Source organism: Chelonoidis abingdonii, chromosome 17, assembly GCF_003597395.2.
Source record: "Chelonoidis abingdonii isolate Lonesome George chromosome 17, CheloAbing_2.0, whole genome shotgun sequence".
Classification (NCBI taxonomy): domain Eukaryota; kingdom Metazoa; phylum Chordata; order Testudines; family Testudinidae; genus Chelonoidis; species Chelonoidis abingdonii.
The window spans coordinates 11128588-11149423 of NC_133785.1; the positions used below are offsets into that span (position 1 = coordinate 11128588).

General features: G+C 49.5%; 1 protein-coding gene across 1 annotated transcript in view; it reads right to left on the minus strand.

The window, feature by feature from the left end:
• The window catches only part of DPP3 (dipeptidyl peptidase 3), a 23364-nt gene extending 3220 nt beyond the window's left edge, over positions 1 to 20144 (minus strand). Inside the window, exons 1-11 of the mRNA XM_032804286.2 lie at positions 20048 to 20144; positions 19104 to 19386; positions 18774 to 18863; positions 18345 to 18482; positions 8537 to 8611; positions 8142 to 8235; positions 7713 to 7843; positions 7207 to 7337; positions 6874 to 6932; positions 6220 to 6414; positions 1937 to 2049 (exon numbers count right to left, since the gene is read on the minus strand). Coding sequence (XP_032660177.2) covers positions 1937 to 2049; positions 6220 to 6414; positions 6874 to 6932; positions 7207 to 7337; positions 7713 to 7843; positions 8142 to 8235; positions 8537 to 8611; positions 18345 to 18482; positions 18774 to 18863; positions 19104 to 19386; positions 20048 to 20124 — 1386 coding nt within the window. The 5' untranslated portion in view covers positions 20125 to 20144. The remainder of the gene's footprint in view (positions 1 to 1936; positions 2050 to 6219; positions 6415 to 6873; positions 6933 to 7206; positions 7338 to 7712; positions 7844 to 8141; positions 8236 to 8536; positions 8612 to 18344; positions 18483 to 18773; positions 18864 to 19103; positions 19387 to 20047) is intronic.
• Positions 20145 to 20836: the final 692 nt, after the last annotated feature.

Sequence of the window (20836 nt, forward strand, 5' to 3'; positions counted from 1 at the left end):
GGTAGAGCAGGGCTCTGGGGAAGACACGCTATGGGGATATCTCATTGGACTCTTAGGGTGCAGGGTGCAGGTTAGGCGACTCCTAACAGGTGCATCCACAATGGTCAGTGTAAGCTTAGGCTTGCCACTTCCTTCCCCCAATAATAGCATTCATTGCTCCTCCCACCCTCTTATACCCCATTCCCCTACCCTAGCATACACCACGTTACCAGTTCCCCCTCTTCCGTTATCACAGGCCTCTCTGTCAACTTGCAGTGCCCTTACTCCTCTGTGGAATGGGAGACGTTGCATTCACCCTCAGGCCAGCACCTGCCACGCCGCACCAGCCGAGCTGAGTCACATGGGGAGAAGCTCATCCCAAACACTGTGTACAGAATCCCGTCGCTGGGAACAGTGTGGCTTGGGGATAGAGGGCAGATTCAGCTGGAGCTCATTGGTGGGGTTGTGAATTTATAGGGCCTGGCCAGAGCTGGGTGGTCCCGTCCTCCTCGGGTGGGCACAGGGCTGTTTTACAGAGATCCTTTTCCCCCTCCCCCCATCCCTGCAAGGGGTGTGCATACCTGCACGAACCCAAAGAGGGGGCGTTCCACCTCCCCTGCCGTTTTGCCCCCAGAGCTCGGAGTGAAGCACCGACCTGGCACGCGGCAAATGTGTAGGCCACACTGCCATGCTGGTCCGTAGCACTATATAGGTACAGTCCTGCACGAGACCGCACAGCTCAGTCAGCTGTTGGGTGTGCAGTTTGCCCTTTCCTCCCAACCCCATCCATGTAACCCCCGCCCTTGTCTCTGTGCCTTTGCTCCGCAACCCCCCCCCCCCCATCCCCCCCCCCCCTCCCCCCCCCCGCCCCAGCTCTGCCAGTCCCGGTCGGGAAATGGCTGTGGCGGTGGAGGGCAGAGGGTAGTGTGGGGGAGGTGGGATAGGGTTATGATTCGGTGGCCCGCACCCTTTGTTCTTTTGTTATTATGGTTTTTTATAATTCGACGGTTCCCTCTCCTGACACACTGCCCCCCCCTGCATTCCCAAGCCCCTTTGTATATGATCCTACATGCCGGTATCGAAAGGGGGGGTGGGTCGGGGGCGTGGGGGGGGGCTAGCCCGCCCTGACCTCTCGAGCTCTGCTAAGTGATGCCTTGTTGTGCTTTTTCTGTTGGTCCCTGTTTAATGCCCCTCAATCCTGAACCACTGCCCCCCTGCTATCCCAACCCTGGGTTCCCCTGACCCCCACAGCTCTACCAGTGCCCCTCAGTCCTGACCCACTACCCCCCTGCTATCCCAGCCCTGGGTTCCCCTGACCCCCACAGCTCTACTAGTGCCCCTCAGTCCTGACCTACTACCCCCCTGCTATCCCAGCCCTGGGTTCCCCTGACCCCCCTAGCTCTGCCAATGCCCCTCAATCCTGACCCATTGCCCCCCTGCTATCCCAGCCCTGAGTTCCCCTAACCCCCCCAGTCCTGCCAGTGCCCCTCAATCCTGACCCACTGCCCACCTGCTATCCCAGCCCTGGGTTCCCCTGACCCCCACAGCTCTGCCAATGCCCCTCAGTCCTGACCCATTGCCCCCCTGCTATCCCAGCCCTGAGTTCCCCTAACCCCCCAGTCCTGCCAGTGCCCCTCAATCCTGACCCATTGCCCCCTGCTATCCCAGCCCTGGGTTCCCCTGACCTCCCCAGCCCTGCCAGTGCCCCTCAGTCCTGACTCACTGGCCCCCTGCTATCCCAGCCCTGGGTTCCCCTGACCTCCCCAGCCCTGCCAGTGCCCCTCAGTCCTGACTCACTGCCCCCCTGCTATCCCAGCTACAGGCTCCTGACCAGCTCTCCCAGTGCCCCTCAGTCCCAACCCAGAACCGCTGCTATCCCAGCCCTGGCCTTCCCTCAACCCCCACAGCTCCACCAATCCCCCTCAACCCCAACCCACAGCTCCAAACTCCCACATACCTTGTCCTCCTCAGTGAGGAAGGTCAGTTTGTCCTTCTGGGTGGCATAGGCCACTGACAGCACGTTGCCCAGGGACACGTTCTTGAAACCTTCGGTCTGGCGGATGTCGTCATCTGGAGAGGTGGGGGAAGCAGACACTCGGCTCAGCCCCTCCCCGCCCCACACTGTTGCCCCAAACCTTCTCCCTGCAGCACAGCACCCCTTAGCACTGCACTAAGATCAGCAGCAACTAGGAGAGGGCAGAAGCAGCAAAGAGTCCTGTGGCACCTTATAGACTAACAGACGTATTGGAGCATGAGCTTTCGTGGGTGAATACCCACTTCGTCGGATGCACTAGGAGAGGGGAGAGTTACACTCCCAGCCAGGAGAGGATGAACTGCAGTGATCTGACCTCTCCAGGAGATGAACCTCCCTAGAAGCTGCTGTAGATTGTTCCAGGGAAAGCTGCCAGGGAAGATTTCATTATTTACAAACACTTTGGCTTGGAGAGCATTAGAGGACTGTCACATGGAGGAAGGAGGACTTTTATACTAGCCAAAGTATGGTCTGCGACTCTCTGGGCATTTCTGGGACAAGTCACAGTGAAACTGCAGCAAAATGTCGACTTGCTTTAATCAAATATGTAAACCATTGCAGGAAGAGTTGGAAGATCAGGGACTGTCTACATTGCTGGCATTACAAGATAAGATAATCGCTGCAGCAAATGGGGAGCAAACAGAAACAACTGAAGAGGAGACAATTCAGACACAGAGTGCTGAAATATTTAAATGGCTTGAAATACAATCTTAGGAAAGCATGAATGAAATTAACAAGCCAAACCCCTGTGGAAAATCTGCCACCCCCAGCCCAGAAAATAGAACCAAGTCTAAGGAAAGATTTTAAAACAACAGGGCAGATTGGGAATGCCAACCAAGAGGACAGGCTAAGCCTAAACAGTCTGGCTTATCAAACTGACAGTGGAATTCAAAAGGGGTATGCTGAGGGAGAGACAATGGAAGCTGTGATCAAGGCAGTTTGCCCAGGACTAAGCTTCAGGAGTTACTTGGAGGGAAAAACTAATCAGAGCCTGTCAAAACTGAGGGTATATTAAGGTCCTATTACCAGGAAAAAGATGCAACTGAACTTCCCTGGCAGCTCTCAAGAGCAGCACAAGATGACACATCTCAGGATTTGCTACTCCCAGCCCTTGATCTGAGACAGAAAGTACTGTCTGCCTCACAAGAAGCTGATTCTCACTGAAAATATGATGCTGTGCTACAAACATGACTTTACTGGAAACCAAGCTACCTGGTATTACTTGAAAAATCCAAAAGCAAGTAGATCAAGAACCACATGAAGAGATGGGACATTGAGGAGCAGAGCAAGTAATCAGTTTTGCAAGAAATTGGTTTTATTGGCCACAGACGAAGAGAGACAGACATTGTCACTAGAGTCTGTCCACGCGACAAGCAAAAGAACCCTCACCAGGCTACCAGAGCACCATTAACTCACAGTTACAACAGAACCACCCGGGCTTGTATAAGAGACTTCTTGCATCTAGACAGAAGCAAAGAAGGATATGAATACATCTTAGTCACAAGGGATCACTTCACTAGATATGTCCAAGCCTACCCTTTCACCACCGAGTCAGGAAACACCATGGCAGACTAGATCTTCGGTGACTTCGTTTTAAAATTTGGTTTCCCCAAAAGGATCCAAGAGGCAGAGTTTGAAAATCATTTATTCCAAAGGTTACAGCACTACAGTAAAACAAACTTCTTGCACAACTCCAAAGCATCCGTGGGGCAAAGGACATGTGGAAAGGCTGAATCAGGCTCGGCTGGGTAGGTTGAAAACCTTGCCGGGAGAACAAACGTCAAATTGGTAGGATTCCCTTAATAAAGTGATTGTTGCCTATAACTGTACATGAAATGAGCTACTCGGCTCTCATCCTTCTGTTTATTATAGGGAAGTTCAGCATATTTGCCCACTGACATTGCACTTGGTTGACCTATAAACTCTCAGTCTGCACCTGGGAACTGTAAAGATTACGTTGAGAAATGGAAACAGCAGACGAAAGAAGCTGACAAACCAGCATCAACATGTTCTCAAAGATCTGGTACTCACGAAAGAAATCACTGTGGTTAGAAAGTGAACGTTGCTGCCCTCTTGCCAGGCACACCAGTACTCGTCCAGAGTCTCCCAGAGAGAAGGGGACCAGACAAATTAAGATTGTAGTGGGAAGATAAAAAATCAGGCAGTACTTCACAGGGAAGGGGACAGTCTAGTCCAGGGTAGTCAGTTATATTTGGTCAAGGTCCAAATTTCTTGGTCAAGGTATAGTCAAGGTCCGGACTCAAGGGAAAATAATAAAACCCAACAACAATAATAGTGATAATAAGTAATTAAAAAGATGTTGGGGTCCATTCAAAAGCATCTGGTGATCTGGATTGGGCCTGTGATCCACCTGTTGACTACCCCGGTCTAGTCTATGAAGCACAAGCAGAAGACAGGAAAGGAAGTGTTGGCAGTGAAGAACCCTATCTTCTACTTCCCTATGACTTCCCCTTGGATGTAACACCACTACAGAAGACATACAGGACAAGGCAAACTAACACTGAGGGAAATTAAGATGAGGACAGGAATTCGGACTCCAGGGACTCTGAACGTGAGAGTGAAGATGAACTATGTTGCTGATGGTATCCGATGCTGCCCATGGAACAGAGACTCTGAATCCACAGATATTTCTTCCTCAGCTGGGAAACGAGGATCCCGTTGACCCTGTACGTTTGGAAACTGCTGGTCACATTGATGGGACATTTGCAACAGCCGCTGAACAACGGGATTATCAAAATGTGACCATGGAACCTGAAACCAGCAGTGCCCCGGAGGACAGATCGCTGACACACAAGGTCGGCTGACTAGGAAGAGAAGAGCCCTGAAGATGCTGATATAGGAACAGCTAGGACACCTACTTATCAATGTCTAAATCCAACTATTGAACCGGTGAATGCACCAGGAGAGTGTCCTCGTGTTTGTCACATGCCATACCCAGTACCTATTTCTGCACCTTATCCAGCATTCCATCCAAGACTGATGTAGGGGATATTGACTCACACTGTGGATGTCGATCTACAACATTTTATGGCTCTGAATAGTTTGTAATTCTGTTAATTTAGTGTGTTTCCCTACGTAGCTTGCCATATGCCCAGTGACTTGGAGTTACATGGTGATGCCACCGATCACATAGGAACTGTTAATTCCATAAGATATGAAAATCTTTGGGGGCTGAAGGTAGGGTGACGAGCAAGTGTGAAAAATTGGGACGGGGTGGGGAGTAATAGGTGCCTATATAAGACAAAGCCCCAAATACCAGGACTGTCTCTAAGAAATCAGGACATCTGGTCACCCTAATTGAAGGTGTTCAGAACTGACTATTCTGTTGGACAGCGAAACTAAAATTGCTGCAGAAACTTTCTGCTGAACGTGAAATAAATGGGAGAGAGCTGCAGAAGGTCCCACCGTCAATCCCAGAACTTGTGACTGACGAGAGGCTCAAATGACAATGACAGTGATGTGCTGGGACTATTGTTTATAACTCAAACGGATGGACTGGGTTCTATTTTGCTCGGGAAGACATTACATGAACTGGAGGGAGTGTAGTACTCCAAAGGGAATGTCAGGGTTAGCATTGCCTGTGCCATGTCCCTTTAAAGACTGAAGGTCTGCCAAGGGGGTCCAAAGGGGAAGCTCTGGTTACAGTAGCAGCAGCATCTGTGCTCTGAAAGCACTGAGCAGTAATGGGGCTTGCGCAACATGTGTTGCTGTGTCTGGGTTTTGATACAGAGCTTAATAAAACTCCAGTTTTAAAGCTGTCCCTGGACTGGAATGTAACAAGAGCGCCTATTGTACCCTCTACCCTGCTCGCTGCAGCACAGTGCCCCCTAGTGCTGCATTGAGGTCAGAACTGATTGCAAGGGGTGTTACTGAATCCTCCCTGCAGCACAGTGCCCCATAGGGCCTTGCTAGGGCATTGAGGACAGCACGCACCATGAGGCGAGAGCATCTCAAGGGGACAGACCAGCGGGCCTTACATGTGGTGTGGTCTCCCACCCCAGTGACTGGGACGCAGATGCATGGGATTCTGGATAGTGCCAGGGTGGAAGAGGACTGTGGATAGCTCCTGGGAGGCACCTGGGATTCTGGGAAGGGATGCAGGCAGGGAGGATTGTGGGTAGCCCCCGGGGAGGTGCAGAGCACTGCGGGCAGGGCCGCAGGCACAGAGGATTGTGGGTAGTGCTCACAGTTGGGGATGTTGATGCCAGCCGGGATCCCACTGCCTGCGAACGTCAGCACGTCCAGTGAGGTGAAGTCCGGCGTGAGGAAGGTGTCCTTCTCAAAGGCACGGGGCCAGGGCAGCTCCAACAGCAGCTGCTCAGCCGATTCGACCAGCTGTGCAAATTTGGCGCTCATGGCCTTGTTCACGACGGCCACAAATCCTGGGGGGGAGGGGGAGCGGGTGCTGTGGACAGGGCTGGCTAGTATTGCCCCGCCCCTGCCAGCCAGCCACCCTCTGCCCACCACCACCACACACCCCTCAAGCCCACTGCAGAACGCAACCCCACACAAAACACCCCAACAGTCACACAGAACTACACCCCTCCCCTACAACTCCCACAAAGCAATTACAATATATGACCACCATCTCCAAAACACACCTACAGTATACAATTGCAAGGGACACACAGCCACACCCCCCACTGAAAGAATGACACTACACGACCACACAACCAACTCCCCCCAGCAGTCAGCCACACCCTATCAGTTACAGTACAAAAGCACATCCAGAAAAACACACCTCCACACACAGCCAACTCATCCCCTCTCTTCCACTACTCCAACCCCTCCTGGTCCCCCAGGGTCCTTTGAGGCTGGGATCTGGGGGCCTCGTGTTTTACCTTCAAACTCCCCCCGGGAGCCATAGGGGTCTCGGTAGCTTTCAATAAAGCCGATGTAACTGTGGAAGGAGAGATCACATTAAATGGCCTGGCCTGGCCTGGCCCGGGGGGGCTCTAAGAGACAAGCCCCCTAGTTCGCTGATCCCAGGAGGCGAATGTCCCTACGAACAAACTCCCTTCTCTCCCAGCCTGCCCCCGCCCCCCCCGCCCCGGCTGGCACCTGACTTCTCTCAAAACCCCTGGCTGCCAGCCCTCCCTGCTCTAATCCACCAAACCCCACTTCCTTGCCACAGCTGAGGACAGAACCCAGAAGTCCTGGTTCCCAGCCCCCACCTTTCGACAATAGGCCCCTTGTCACGGATCCAGCAACGGGAACCTTCCTTGTGGGCTGCAATGGAGCCTTGGGTGAAGCTACGGATGTAATGCTCCAGCATGTGCTCCTGGTTGGTGTTGGCAGCATGAGTCTGGGAGAGAAGAGGGGAAGACACCTAGATCATCAACCACCATTCATCTGGCTTCAGCCATTTGTCTCCTCACCCCCCAATAAATTCCGCTGTCCCCATCACCATCTCAACCCCAGAAAGTGAGAACCCAGGAGTCCTGGGTTCAGCCCCTTCCCACTCTCCGCCCAGAACTGGGAACAGAACCCAGGAGTCCAAGCTCTGGGTCCTTTGTCCCTAAGACTATCTTCTCTCTCTGGATACAAAATTAAGGTTTCCCCTTGGTGGCAGAGTTAGGGTTTAAACCCTACATAAGCCACTGTGAGAGACCAACCTCCCCCCACAACAGAGGCCCCCACAGCTCAGTGCACACACAGGGGGCGGAAGGGGGACACATGCCTTGGTGCGTTGTAGGTTCTCCACCACTCTCTCCAGCAGGGGTGCGTAGTCCCCGCGGGTCACACGGAACGTGCAGCCCTCAAACTCAAAGGTGCGTAGCTTGGGGGCCAGCTCATGGTCGACGGGTGCATCTGGGGAGAGACCCAGAAAGACAGATAATTCAATGGGGGAAGGGAGAGAGTGGGGAGCATAGGCCGAGAGCTAAACATGGGAGTGGGATCCAGGCAGCAGTGAGGGGGAAGTACAGACTGGGGGCTAAGCATGGGGGTGGGATCCAGGCAGCAGTGAGGGGGACTACAGGCTGGGGGATTGGGGAGAGATCCAGGCAGCGTGGGGAGCACAGATCAGAGGAACTCAGGGAGGTGGGTACTGTGGGAGCACAGATCAGGGGGAGCCAAGCAGTGAGGGGCAGAGAAGGGGGAGTCTTACCAGTGCTCAGCACTGATGCCAGCCGCACCTCGTAGCATGTCTGCCCTGCCTTGTCCTTCTCCTTGAAGAGCCGTGTGTTGTAGGCACTGATGTTCTGAGAGAGATGCGGAGATGGTGTTGGAGGGGGTAGGAGATTTACCCCATCTGACCCCCCACTTCAGTGGGCACCCTACAACCCCATGCAGAGGCACTGGAATCAGAGTGGGGGATGGAAAACCTGAAGGGTGCAGACCCCAGGAGGTCTGATGCTGGGCACTGCCCTATGGGCACAAGGGCCATAGCAATGCAGAGGCAGCAGACACACCCGACGGAGGTGGTCAAGCTTGGGGCTGCCCTGTGCGGAGCTGTCTGGGGGGACCCGGTGAGATGTCCCATGTCAGCGCGCCAGCAAGTACCTGAGAATCGAGGAATTTCTGGGCTAGCTGGGCATCCTCCAAACAGCAGTTCCCAGAGAAATAGGTGGTGATGCCCTGAGGGAGAGGGCATGGTGTTAGACAGACAGACTGCTAATCCCCCCTCCCCGCCACCAAGACCACTCACCCAACCCCTCCCCGCTGCCAGCCACACCCACTGACCCCCATCTCCCTGCCACCAGCCATGCTCACTGACCCCTCCGTCACCCTGGTGTCACCATGACCATTGAGACCCCCCTGTCTCCCTGCTGTTAGCCATGCCCATGGAGACATAGCCCCCTGCCACCAGTCACACCCACTGACCCCGTCTCCCTGCTGCCAGCCACGCCCACTGACCCCCATCTCCCTGCTACCTGCCAAGCCCACTGACCTGCTGTCTCCCTGCCACCAGTCACGCTCATTGACCCCCCTGTCTCCCTACCACCAGCCACACCCACTAACCCCTCATCTCCCCCGGCAGCCAGGGCAGATTGATTTAAAAAATGAATCTCTTTTTTTAATTTACATCCAATTTTTGATCATGATATCCATTTCTCTTTCCAAAGAAAATAAGAATATAAGAACAGCCCTCCTGGGTCAGACCAAAGGTCCATCTAACTCAGTATCCTCTCTGCCAACAGTGGCCAATGCCCGGTGCCCCAGAGGGAATGAACAGAACAGGGAATCATCAAGTGATCCATCCCCTGTCGCCCATTCCCAGCTTCTGGCAAACACAGTCTAGGGACACCATCCCTGCCCATCCTGGCTAACAGCCATTGATGGACCTATCCTCCATGAACTTATCTAGTTCTTTTTTTTAAATCCTGTTATAGTCTTGGCCTTCACAACATCCTCAGTAAAGAGTTCCACAGTTTGACTGTGCATTGTGTGAAAAAATACATCCTTTTGTTTGTTTTAAACCTGCTGCCTATTCATTTCATTTAGCGACCTCTAGTTTGTGTTATGAGAAGTAGTAAACAACACTTACTTTCTCCACATCAGTCATGATTTTATAGCCCTCTATCATAGCACCCTTAGTCATCTCTTTTCCAAACTGAAAAGTCCCAAGCTTATTAATCTCTCCTCACAGGGAAGCCGTTCCATACCTCTAATAATTTCTGTTGCCCTTTTCTGAAACGTTTCCAATTCCAATATATCTTTTTTGAGATGGGGCAACCACATCTGCACACAGTATTCAAGATGTGGGCGTACTATGGATTTATATAGAGGCAATATGATATTTTCTGTCTTATCTATCCATCCCTTTCTTAATTATTCCCAACATTGTTTGCTTTTTTGATTGCTCCTGCACAGTGAGTGGAAGTTTTCAGAGAACTATCCACAATGACTCCAAGACCTCTTTCTTGAGTGGTAACAGCTAATTTATACTCCATTATTTTATATAATTGTGATTATGTTTTCCAATGTGCATTACTTTGCATTTATCAACACTGAATTTCATCTGCCATTTTGTTGCCCAGTCAGCCAGTTTTGTGAGATCCTTTTGTAGCTCTTCACAGTCTGCTTGGGACTTAACTATCTTGACTAGTTTTGTATCACCTGCAAATTTTGCTGCCTCACTATTTAATCCTTTTTCCAGATCATTTATGAATATGTTGAATAGTACTGGTCCCAATACAGCCCCCTGGGGGACACCACTATTTACCTTTCCCCATTCTGAAAACTGATCATTTATTCCTACCCTTTGTTTCCTATCTTTTAACCAGTTACCAATCCATGAGAGGACCTTCCCTCTTATCCCATGACAACTTACTTTGCTTAAGAGCCTTTGGTAAGGAACTTCGTCAAAGACTTTCTGAAAATCTAAGTACACTGTAGCCACTGAATCCCCCTTGTCCACGTGTTCATTGACCCCCTCAAAGAATTCTAGTAGATTGGTGAGGCATGATTTCCTTTTACAAAAACCATGCTGACTCTTCCCCAACAAATTATGCTCATCTGTGTGTCTGACAATTTTGTTCTTTACCATAGTTTCAACTAGGGCTGTCAAGCGATTAAAAAATTAACTGCAATTAATCGTGCTGTTAAACAATAATAGAATACCATTAATTTAAATATTTTGGATGTTTTCTACATTTTAAAATATATCGATTTCAATTACAACACAAAATACAAGTTTACAGTGCCCAGCACTGATGCCAGCCGCACCTCATAGAATGCCTACTTAATTTTTTATTACAAATATTTGCACTGTAAAAACACAAAAGAAATAGTATTTTTCAATGCACTTAATACAAGAACTGTAGTGTAATCTCTTTATCATTAACGTTGAACTTACAAATGTAGAATTATGTACAAAAAAACCTGAATTCAAAAATAAAACAATGTAAAACTTTCAAGCCTACAAGTTCAATCAGTCCTACTTCTCATTCAACCATTTGAAAAAATTCGTTTACATTTGCAGAAGATAATGCTGCCAGCTTCTTGTTTACAATGTCACCTGAAAGTGAGAACAGGTTTTTGCATGACACTGTTGTAGCCAGCATTGCAAGATATTTACATGCCAGATGCGCTAAAGATTCATATGTCCCTTGATGCTTCAACCATCATTCCATGCTGATGACGAGTTCTCCTCGATAATGATCCAAAGCAATAAGGACTGAGGCAAGTTCATTTTCACCATCTGAGTCAGATGTCACCAGCAGAAGGTTGATTTTCTTTTTTGGTGGTTCGGGTTCTGTAGTTTCCACATCAGAGTGTTGCTCTTTTAAGACTTCTGAAGGCATGCTCCACACCTTGTCCCTCTCAGATTTTGGAAGGCACTTTAGATTCTTAAATCTTGGGTCGAGTGCTGTAGCTATCTTTAGAAATTTCACATTGGTATCTTTTTCCATTTTGTCAAAGTGTTCTTAAAACAAACAACATATGCTGGGTCATCATCCAAGACTGCTATAACATGAAATATATGGCAGAATGTGGTTAAAACAGAGCAGGGGACATACAATTCTCCCCCCAGGAGTTCAGTCACAAATTTAATTAACGCATTATTTTTTAATGAGCATCATCAGCATAGAAGCATGTCCTCTGGAATGATGGCTGAAGCATGAAGAGGTATATGAATCTTTAGCACACCTGGCACGCAAGTATTTTGTGACATCAGCTACAACAGTGCCATGTGAACACCTGTTCTCACTTTCACATGACACTGTAATTAAGAAATGGGCAGCATTATCTCCCACAAATGTAAAAACACTTGTTTGTCTTACCGATTGGCTGAACAAGAAGCAGGACTGAGTGGACTTGTAGGCTCTAAAGCAGGGATAAGCAAACTACAGCCTGCGGGCCGGAGCCATTTTAAGGCAGCCCGTGAGCTGCATCAGTGACTCAGCCCTGTTCCAGCTGGGGTGCTCGGTCATGGCCTCACCATGCGGCCTGGTCTTGCTCCGGTCGGGGCTACACCACGCTGCTCACGGAAGCTGCAGCATGGCCCTGCTCCAGCTCCGCATAGGAGCTGCTTGTGATAGCACCACTTGGAGCCTGCACTCCCTGAGCATCTCCCCACGCCCCAACCCCCTGCCCCAGCCCTGGTCCCCTTTCCACTCTCCAAACCCCTTGATCCCAGCTCGGAGCACACTCCTGCACCCCAAACCTCTCATCCCCAGCCCCTCCCCAGAGCCAGCACCCCCAATTTTATGACCAGTCTCAGCCCGCCATACAACTTCTACTCCCCAATGTGGCCCTTGTGCTACAAAGTTTGCCCACCCTGTTCTAAAGTTTTACATTGTTTTGGTTTTGAGTGGAGTTATGTCACAAAAAACCCTACATTTGTAAGTTGCACTTTCATGATAAAGAGATTGTACTCAGTACATGTATGAGATGAATTGAAAAAATACTATTTCTTTTATCATTTTTACAGTGCAAAATTTGTAATAAAAAATAATACAAAGTGAGCACTGTACACTCTGTATTCTGTGTTGTAATTTAAATTGATATATTTGAAAATGTATTTAAATATTTTTGGATGTTTTTCTACATTTCAATTGGTATTTCTGCTGTTTAACAGAGCGAGTAATGGCGAGTAATTTTTGAGTTAATCGCGTAAGTTAACTGATCATATTAGCTATCCCCCAGTCATTTGATTTAAATGATACAAAGTACAGTTAATAGTTCTGCAATTTCACATCTGAGTTCCTTCAGAACTCGTGGGTGAACACCAGCTGGTCCTGGTGACTTATTACTGTTTAGTTTATCAATTTCTTCCAAAACCTCCTTTAAGGACACCTCAATCTGTGATAGTTCCTCGGCTTTGTCACTTAAAAAGAATGGCTCAGGTTCAGGAATTTCCCTCACATTCTCAGCCGTGAAGACCAGTGCAAAGAATTCCTTTAGTTTCTCTGCAATGACCTTATTATCCTTTAGTGCTCCTTTAGCAGCTCGATTGGCCAATGTCCCCACTGGTTGTTTAGCAGGCTTTTTGCTTCTGATGTACTTAAAAAAAACATGCTATTAACTTTTTGATTCTTTGGCTAACTGTTCTTCAATGTGTTTCAAATTCAGTTTGAACTCCTGACAGGCTCTGGCAAAGCCAAAACTTACTGCAAACCATTAGAAACACTGAAAGAAATACACAATAATAGGATATGCTGTATGGATGAGCCCTCCTCAGATCTTTAAGGGGGGACATGCACAGCTTGTGTAATTATATGAGCAATTGGGGCTAAACCATCTTCAGCGGCTGAGGACGAGTCAAGCTTTATACATGTCACAACGGCCTGCGTGTCCTGAGGCTGGAGCAGAGAGAGACCTGGGCACGCCATTAGTTTGACAATGAGCAAACTTTGCTATCTGCATGACCTCAAACCACAGCTCTTTCAGTTTCTATTTCTGCACAAAAGCCTCCACCTTAATTTAGTGCTCTAGTTCAGCGTTTTTCAAAGTTCAAGCTGGGTCACAGCATGGAAGGCACTGGGTCGCTCTGGTCAGCACTGCCGACCAGGATGTTAAAAGTCCTGCTGGCGGTGCTGCCCAGCTAAGATAGGCTAGTGTAGGGGTTCTCAAACTGGGGGTCATGACCCCTCGGGGGTCACGAGGTTATTACATGGGGGGGTCGCAAGCTGTCAACTCCACCCCAAACCCCACTTTGCCTCCAGCATTTATAATGCTGTTAAATATATAAAAATATGTTTTTAATTTATAAGGGGGGGAGGTCACACTCAGAGGCTTGCTATGTGAAAGGGGTCACCAGTACAAAAGTTTCAGACCCACTAGACTAGTGCTTACCTGTTCTGACACTGCGCTGTGCCCCAGAAGTGGCAAGCAGGGGGTCCGGCTTCTAGGCAGGGGGGCTCCGTGCACTGCCCCTGCCCTGAGCACCAGCTCCACACTTCCATTGGCCAGTTCCCAGTCAATGGGACCTGAGGGAGAGGTGGTGCCTGCAGGCAAGAGCTGCGCAGAGCCACTTGCATACCTCTGCCTAGGAGCTGGACTTGCTGCTGGCCACTTCAGGTGCAGCATGGTCTGCGGTGCCAGGAATGGCGGGAAGCCTGCCTCTGCACTACAGCTGCGCTGCTGACCAGGAGCCACCAGAGGTAAATCCGTGGCCCAATCCCCTGCCCCAGCCCTGAGCCCGCCCCCCCAACCTGGAACCCCTTCCTGCACCCTAAACCCCTAATCCCTGGCCCCACCCTAGAGCCTGCACCCTCAATCCAGATCCCTGACACCCCTGCACCCCAACGCCTGCCCTGAGCTCCCCCAAACCCAGAGCTCTTCCAGCACCCCAAACTCCTCATCCACATCCCCAGCCCAGATCCCTGACTCCCTCCTGCACCCCACCCTGCTGCTCCAGCCCAGAGCCCCTTCCCACATCCTGAACCCCTCATTCCCAGCCCCACCTCACAGCCCTCACCTACACACCCCAACCCTCTGCCCCAGCCCTGAGCCCCTCCCACACCCCAAACCCCTCATCCCCAGCTCCGTTGGGGCACAGGCATCAATAATTTTCTTCAATTGGGTCCCCAGAAAAAAGTTTGAAAACCACTGCTCTAGTTCAACCAGGAATTAATTCAGGGCAGTCCTGTGGCCTGTGTTACACAGGAGATCAGACTAGATGACTGCAGTGGTTCCTCGTAGCCTTAGAATTCAAGAATCTATAAATCAACCTGTTTGGTGATACTGGTGGTAGAATGTCTGTGCCTAATCGGGTAAAGAATGTCAGTGAAGTCAAACGGCAACAATTAAGATGTTTATACACCAATGTGAGGAGCCTACGTAACAAAATGGAGGAACTAGAGTTACTGGTGCAGGAAGTGAAACCAGATATTATAAGCAGCAGAGAATCCTGTGGCACTTATAGACTAACAGAGTTTTGGAGCGTGAGCTTCGTGGATGAATACCCACTTCGTCAGACCCACGAAAGCTCACGCTCCAAAACCTCTGTTAGTCTATAAGGTGCCACAGGATTCTCCTGCTGCTTTCACAGATCCAGACTAACGGCTATCCCTCTGATACTTGACACCATGCAGATATTATAGGGATAACAGAAACATGGTGGAATAGTATAGTCATGACTGGAGTACAGATATTGAAGGCTATGTGCTGTTTAGGAAAGACAGAAATAAAGGCAAAGGTGGTGAGTAGCACTGTATATCAATGATGAGGTTAACTGTAAAGAAATAAGAAGTGATGGAATGGATAGAGTCTGTCTGGGCAAAAATCACACTGGGAAAGAAGCTACTAGAGCCTCCCCTGAGATAGTGCTTGGGTGTGCTACAGACCGCCGCGATCTGATTTGGATATGGATAGAGACCTCTTTAATGTTTTTAATGAAGTAAACACTAATGGGAATTGTGTGATCATGGGAGACTTCAACTTCCCAGATATAGACTGTGAGGACAAGTGCTATAATAATAATAGGGCTCAGGTTTTCTGGATGCGACAGCTGATGGATTCTTCACCAAGTAGTTGAAGAACAACAAGAGGGGACGCCATTTTAGATTTGGTTTTGGTGATAAGTGAGGACCTCATTGAAGAAATGGTTGTAGGGACAACCTTGGTTCGAGTGATCGTGAGCTAATTCAGTTCAAACTAGATGGAGGATAAACAAAAAATAGATCTGGACTAGGGTTTTTTATTTCAAAAGGGCTAACTTTAAAAAATTAAGGAAATTAGTTAGGGAAGCGGAGGAGGCCTGGAATTACTTCAGGTCAAAGTTGCAGAAACTGATCAGAAGCCTGCATCCCAAGAAAGGGGGAAAAAATCATAGGCAGGAGTTGCAAGACCAAGCTGGAATGAGCAAGCATCTCAGAGAGTGAATTAAGAAAAAGCAGAAAGCCTACAAGGAGTGGAAATGGGCAGGATTAGCAAGGAAAGGTACCTTATTGTGGTCAGAACATGTGGGATAAAGTGAGAAAGGCCAAAAGCCATGCAAAGGGAATTAAAACCAATAGCAAAAGGTCTATAGCCATATAAATAAGAAGAAACAAAAAAAGAAGAAGTGGGACGCTAAACGCTGAGGATGGAGTGGGTTAAGGATAATCTAGGATGCCCAATACTAACAAATACTTTGCCTCAGTCTTTAATGAGGAGCTTAAGGATAATGGAAGGATGACAAATGGGAATGAGGATATGAGTAGATATTACCACATCGAGGTAGAAGGCAAATTGAACAGCTTAATGGGACAAAATCGGAGGCCCAGATAATCGTCATCCAAGAATATTAAAGGAACTGGCACATGAAATGGCAAGCCCATTAGCAAGAATTTTAATGAATTGGTAAACTCAGGGGTTGTACCATACAACTGAGAATTGCTAACATAGTTCCAATTTTAAGAAAGGGAAGAAGGTGATCCGAGTAACTACAACCTGTTATTCTTAACATCTGTAGTATGTAAGTCTTGGAAAAAAGTTTGAAGAGGAAATAGTTAAGGACATTGAGGTCAATGGAATGGGACAAAATACAACATGGTTTTTCAGAAAGTAGATCATGCAACCAACCTGATCTCCTTCTTTGAGAAGGTAACAGATTATTTAGATAAAGGAAACGCAGTGGATCTAATTTACCTTGATTTCAGTGAAGCATTTGATACGGTTCCACATGGGGAATTATTAGTTACATTGGAAGATGGGGTCAATACAAAAATTGAAAGGTGGATAAGGAACTGGTTAAAGGCGAGACTACAATGGGTCGTACTGAAAGGTGAATTGTCAGGCTGGAGGAGGTTACTAGTGGAGTTCCTCAGGGATCAGTTTTGGGACCAATCTTATTTAACCTTTTTATTACTGACCTTGGCACAAAAAGTGGGAAAGTGCTAATAAAAGTCTGCGGATGACACAAAGCTGGGAGGTATCTAACACAGAGAAGGACCGGATATCTACAGGAAGATCTGGATGACCTTGTAAACTGGAGTAATAGTAATAGCATAATTTAATCGTGAAAAGTGCAAGGTCATGCATTTAGGGATTGATAAACAAGAAATTTAGTTATAAATTGGGGACACATCAGTTGGAAGTAACAGAAGAGGATGACGACCTCGGAGTATTGGTTGATCACAGATGATTATGAAGCCGCCAATGTGATATGACCGTTAAAAAAAAAGCTAACCGCAGTTTTAGGGTGCATCGGCTAGTTATTCAGGCAAAGATAAGAGAGTGTTAGTATACGTTTATATAAGGCACTGGTGAGACTCATCTGGAATACTGTTGCAAGTTCTGGTCTCCCCCATGTTTAAGAAGGATGAATTCAAACTGGAAACAGGTACAGAGAGGGCTTCTAGGATGATCCGAGAATGGAAAACCTTTCTTATGAAGAGACGGAGCTAAATGAGCTGGTTGTGTTAGCTCCTAACCAAAAGAAGGAGAGGGGGGGTGATATGTTGCTCTTTATAAATATATCATAAGGGCATTAATATTAGAGAGGGAGAGGATTATTTAAAGCTTAGTACCAATGTGGACACAGAAACAAATGGGTACAAACTGGACACTAGGAGTTAGACTTGAAAATTAGACGAAGGTTCTAACCATTAGAGGAGTGAAGTTCTGGAACAGCCTTCCAAGGGAGTAGTGGGGGCAAAGAAATATCTGGCTTCAGGGGGGGGGGGGGGGCGGGGAACCTTTTTTAAAATTGATAAAAGTTTATGGAGGGGATGATATGATGGGATAGCCTAATTTTGGCAATTAATTTGGCAATTGATCTTTGATTATCAGCAGGTAAGTATGCCCAGTGGTCTGTGATGGGATGTTAGATGGGGTAGGATCTGAGTTACTACATAGAATTCTTTCCTGGGTGCTGGCTGGTGAGTCTTGCCCACATGCTTAAGGTTTAACTGATCACCATTTTTAGGGTCAGGAAGGAATTTTCCTCCAGGGCAGATTGGCAGAGGCCCTGGAGGTTTTTCGCCTTCCTCTGCAGCATGGGGCATGGGTCACGGGTCACTTGCTGGAGGATTCTCTGCAGCTTGAGGTCTTCAAACCACAATTTGAGGACTTCAATAGCTCAGACGTAAGCTAGCAGGGTGTTACAGGAGTGGGGTGGGTGGGTGGGTGAGATTCTATGGCCTGCATTGTCCAGGAGGTCAGACTAGATGATCATAATGGTTCCTTCTGACCTTAAAGTCTATGAATGATTTATAACAACCAATGAGAATAAACCTCTCTCTGTGAAAACAACTAAAAAATACAAAGGGAAAACAAGATGACAATAGATTATTTAAATCAAGGTTTCCTGCTGGCTGATTTAAATCATGATTCAAATCAGTGGTTTAATCACTGATTTAGATCAATCTATCCTGGTTGCTTCCAACCCCCACCACTCCCCCAGACCAGAATCATCATGTGTGTATGCATGGGGCATTACCTTCTCTCTAAGCCCCAACTGTCTCTGCTGTGGGTCCAGCGAGAACATCAGCTCCCCACACCTATCCCACAGCGACTCCATCTCCTCTGGCTGCTCCTGGAATGCCTGGCTCTGCCAGATCAGCTGCCGGAGCTTGTCCTGGGGGGAAAGGGGGTACAGGGATTGAGCTGTCATGGAGGGGGGAATAAGTGGGCTGGAGCCATGGGGTGAGGGAGGGCCAAACAGCCTCCCTCCACGGAACATTCAACTCAGTCAGGGACCTGCCCTATAGCCAATGAGGGAAGGCATTTGGCACAGAGCTCTTGGCAAGAGGATGATGCTGTGACTGGGGAGCAGTGTCTCCCCATGGAAACTCCAAAACATGTTCCATCCCCATGACTCTGGCATGTGGTCCCTCCCTCGCTCCGCCCCCTGCGTCCACAGACTCACCTTGGGCAAATTGGGCACAAACTTGGTGTCCCCAAAAGATTTGTAGTTCCCCATGTTGGAGAAGACGCCAGCAGCATAAACCAGGAACGCCTAGGTGGGGAGAGGAATGATCAGGGTCCAGCCAGGCACTCCAGTGCCAGGGAGAACCCAGGAGTCCTGGCTCCCACCCTCCCTTCCCCACACTCCAACCTACTAACACACAATCCCCTCCCAGAGCCAAAGAAACCCAGGAGACCAGCCTCCCAGCTCCTCCCCAGTGCTCTAACCCACTAGACTCCACTCCTCTTCTAGAGCTGGAGACAGAACCCAGGTATCTGGGTATGGTGGTACCTGGTACTCCTGGTCAGTGAGGCCAGTGGAGCGTGCCAATTCCCCCAGCTGGTCAGGGTCCTGGGCGCGGAAGAGGCGGGACAGCAGCACATAGATGGCTGGTGCCTCAGGTGAAGTCTGGAGCAGCACAACCAGCCCCCCATACCAACAGGCACGTGACAGGTAGTGGGCGTAGAGCCGCTCACTCCGCAGCAGCAGCCGGAAGGCCTCGCTGCAGTCCAGGAGCGCCAGCCCCACATCATTGGGCAGCACGTACTGTGAGTCCACCATCTTGCTGGCCAGCCTGTAGCGAGAGCATAGGTGTCCCTCAGTCCCAACCCACAGCCCATGTTCTAACCATAAGACCCAGCTCCCCTCCCACTTCCATATTCATCCCTTGGCTGATTATCCCCTCCAAACAATAGCTACTGCAGAAGGTCAGCAAGGACAGACAGGGCTATTGCCCCACAGCTGAGCCAAAGTGGCATGTGCACAACCACACACTCATGCAATGGCCTATCTAACTGACCTACGCAACCACACAATTGCCCTCCCAAGCACAGCTGTACAATGACACATCCACCCCAAGATGCAGCACCCAAGGAGGCTAGGTAAGGGATCCTGCATAAACTGCTCCCATGCCTCACCCTAGAGGGAGCTGCATCTCAGCATCACTCCCCCACCCGATGACAGTGCCCTCATTGCACGGTGCACCCTTATATTGCAGCAACATCTGCACCCACAAGTGCCTGCACACCCTAGTGCACCCCCTTCCACTCCCCGTGCCCAGCCTCCAGCTCACACCTGGTGCCTCCGCAGTCTGGGCGAGGCCTATGCCCCCTGCACCGCGGGGGGGCCTTCACCCCCCCCCAGAACTCCCACTGCTCTGAGGATTCCCCCCGAGACCCCCACGCACGCCCCTCCCCCCGGCAGGGTGCGCGAGACCCGCCCTGCACCCAACTCACGCTATGGCACGCGCCCAGAGCCGCCACCTGCCGCTACTTCCTGCTTGCAGACCCACCCCCAGCGGCTTTCCATTCATAACCTCGGCCCTCGCCCACCCACCAATCCGTGCTCTCTGCCGGGGAGACGGACACTCTTTGCAGCCAATCATGTTTCGGGACGGGGGAATTCTTCGCTTTCCTAGCTCCTCGGCTGCCACGCACGTTGCCCTAATCGCTGGTCGGTGCCCTGCCGCCTCAGGTGCTGTTGTCATGTAACTAACGGGAGGGGAAAGGTCCCAAATCCCATTGCCCACCCTCGAGCCTGCCAGTCCACTTGCCCTAGGGCTGGATCGGGGTTGGTGCCCTGAGAGGGGAAAGGCCCCGGCTCCCATTCCCTGACACCGGATTGGACCGTGCTATACTTTCCCAGAAGGTCAGGGCTGCCCGGGGGGGCAAGTGGGGCAATTTGAGGGTCCCACGAGAATATAGTAGTGCAACTTTTTTTTATGGAAGTAGCCTCTGAAATTGCTTTGCCCCAGGCTCCCTGAATCCTCTGGGCAGCCCTGCAGAAGATCAGAAGGGGGTCATCCTGATGTTTAAGTGCAAGTGGTTTTTCCAATTTTCCAGAAAGCTCGCAACCAAACCATGCAGCGAGAGTCTATGGAAGGCCTGTGTCTGCTGGCAATTTTACAGGATTATGATTATTTATTATATGTGTTACCACAACCACAACCCCTAGGAGCCTGATTCACAGACAGGACCCCATTGTGCTAGGCATTGTACAAATGCAGAACACACAGACATGGCTCT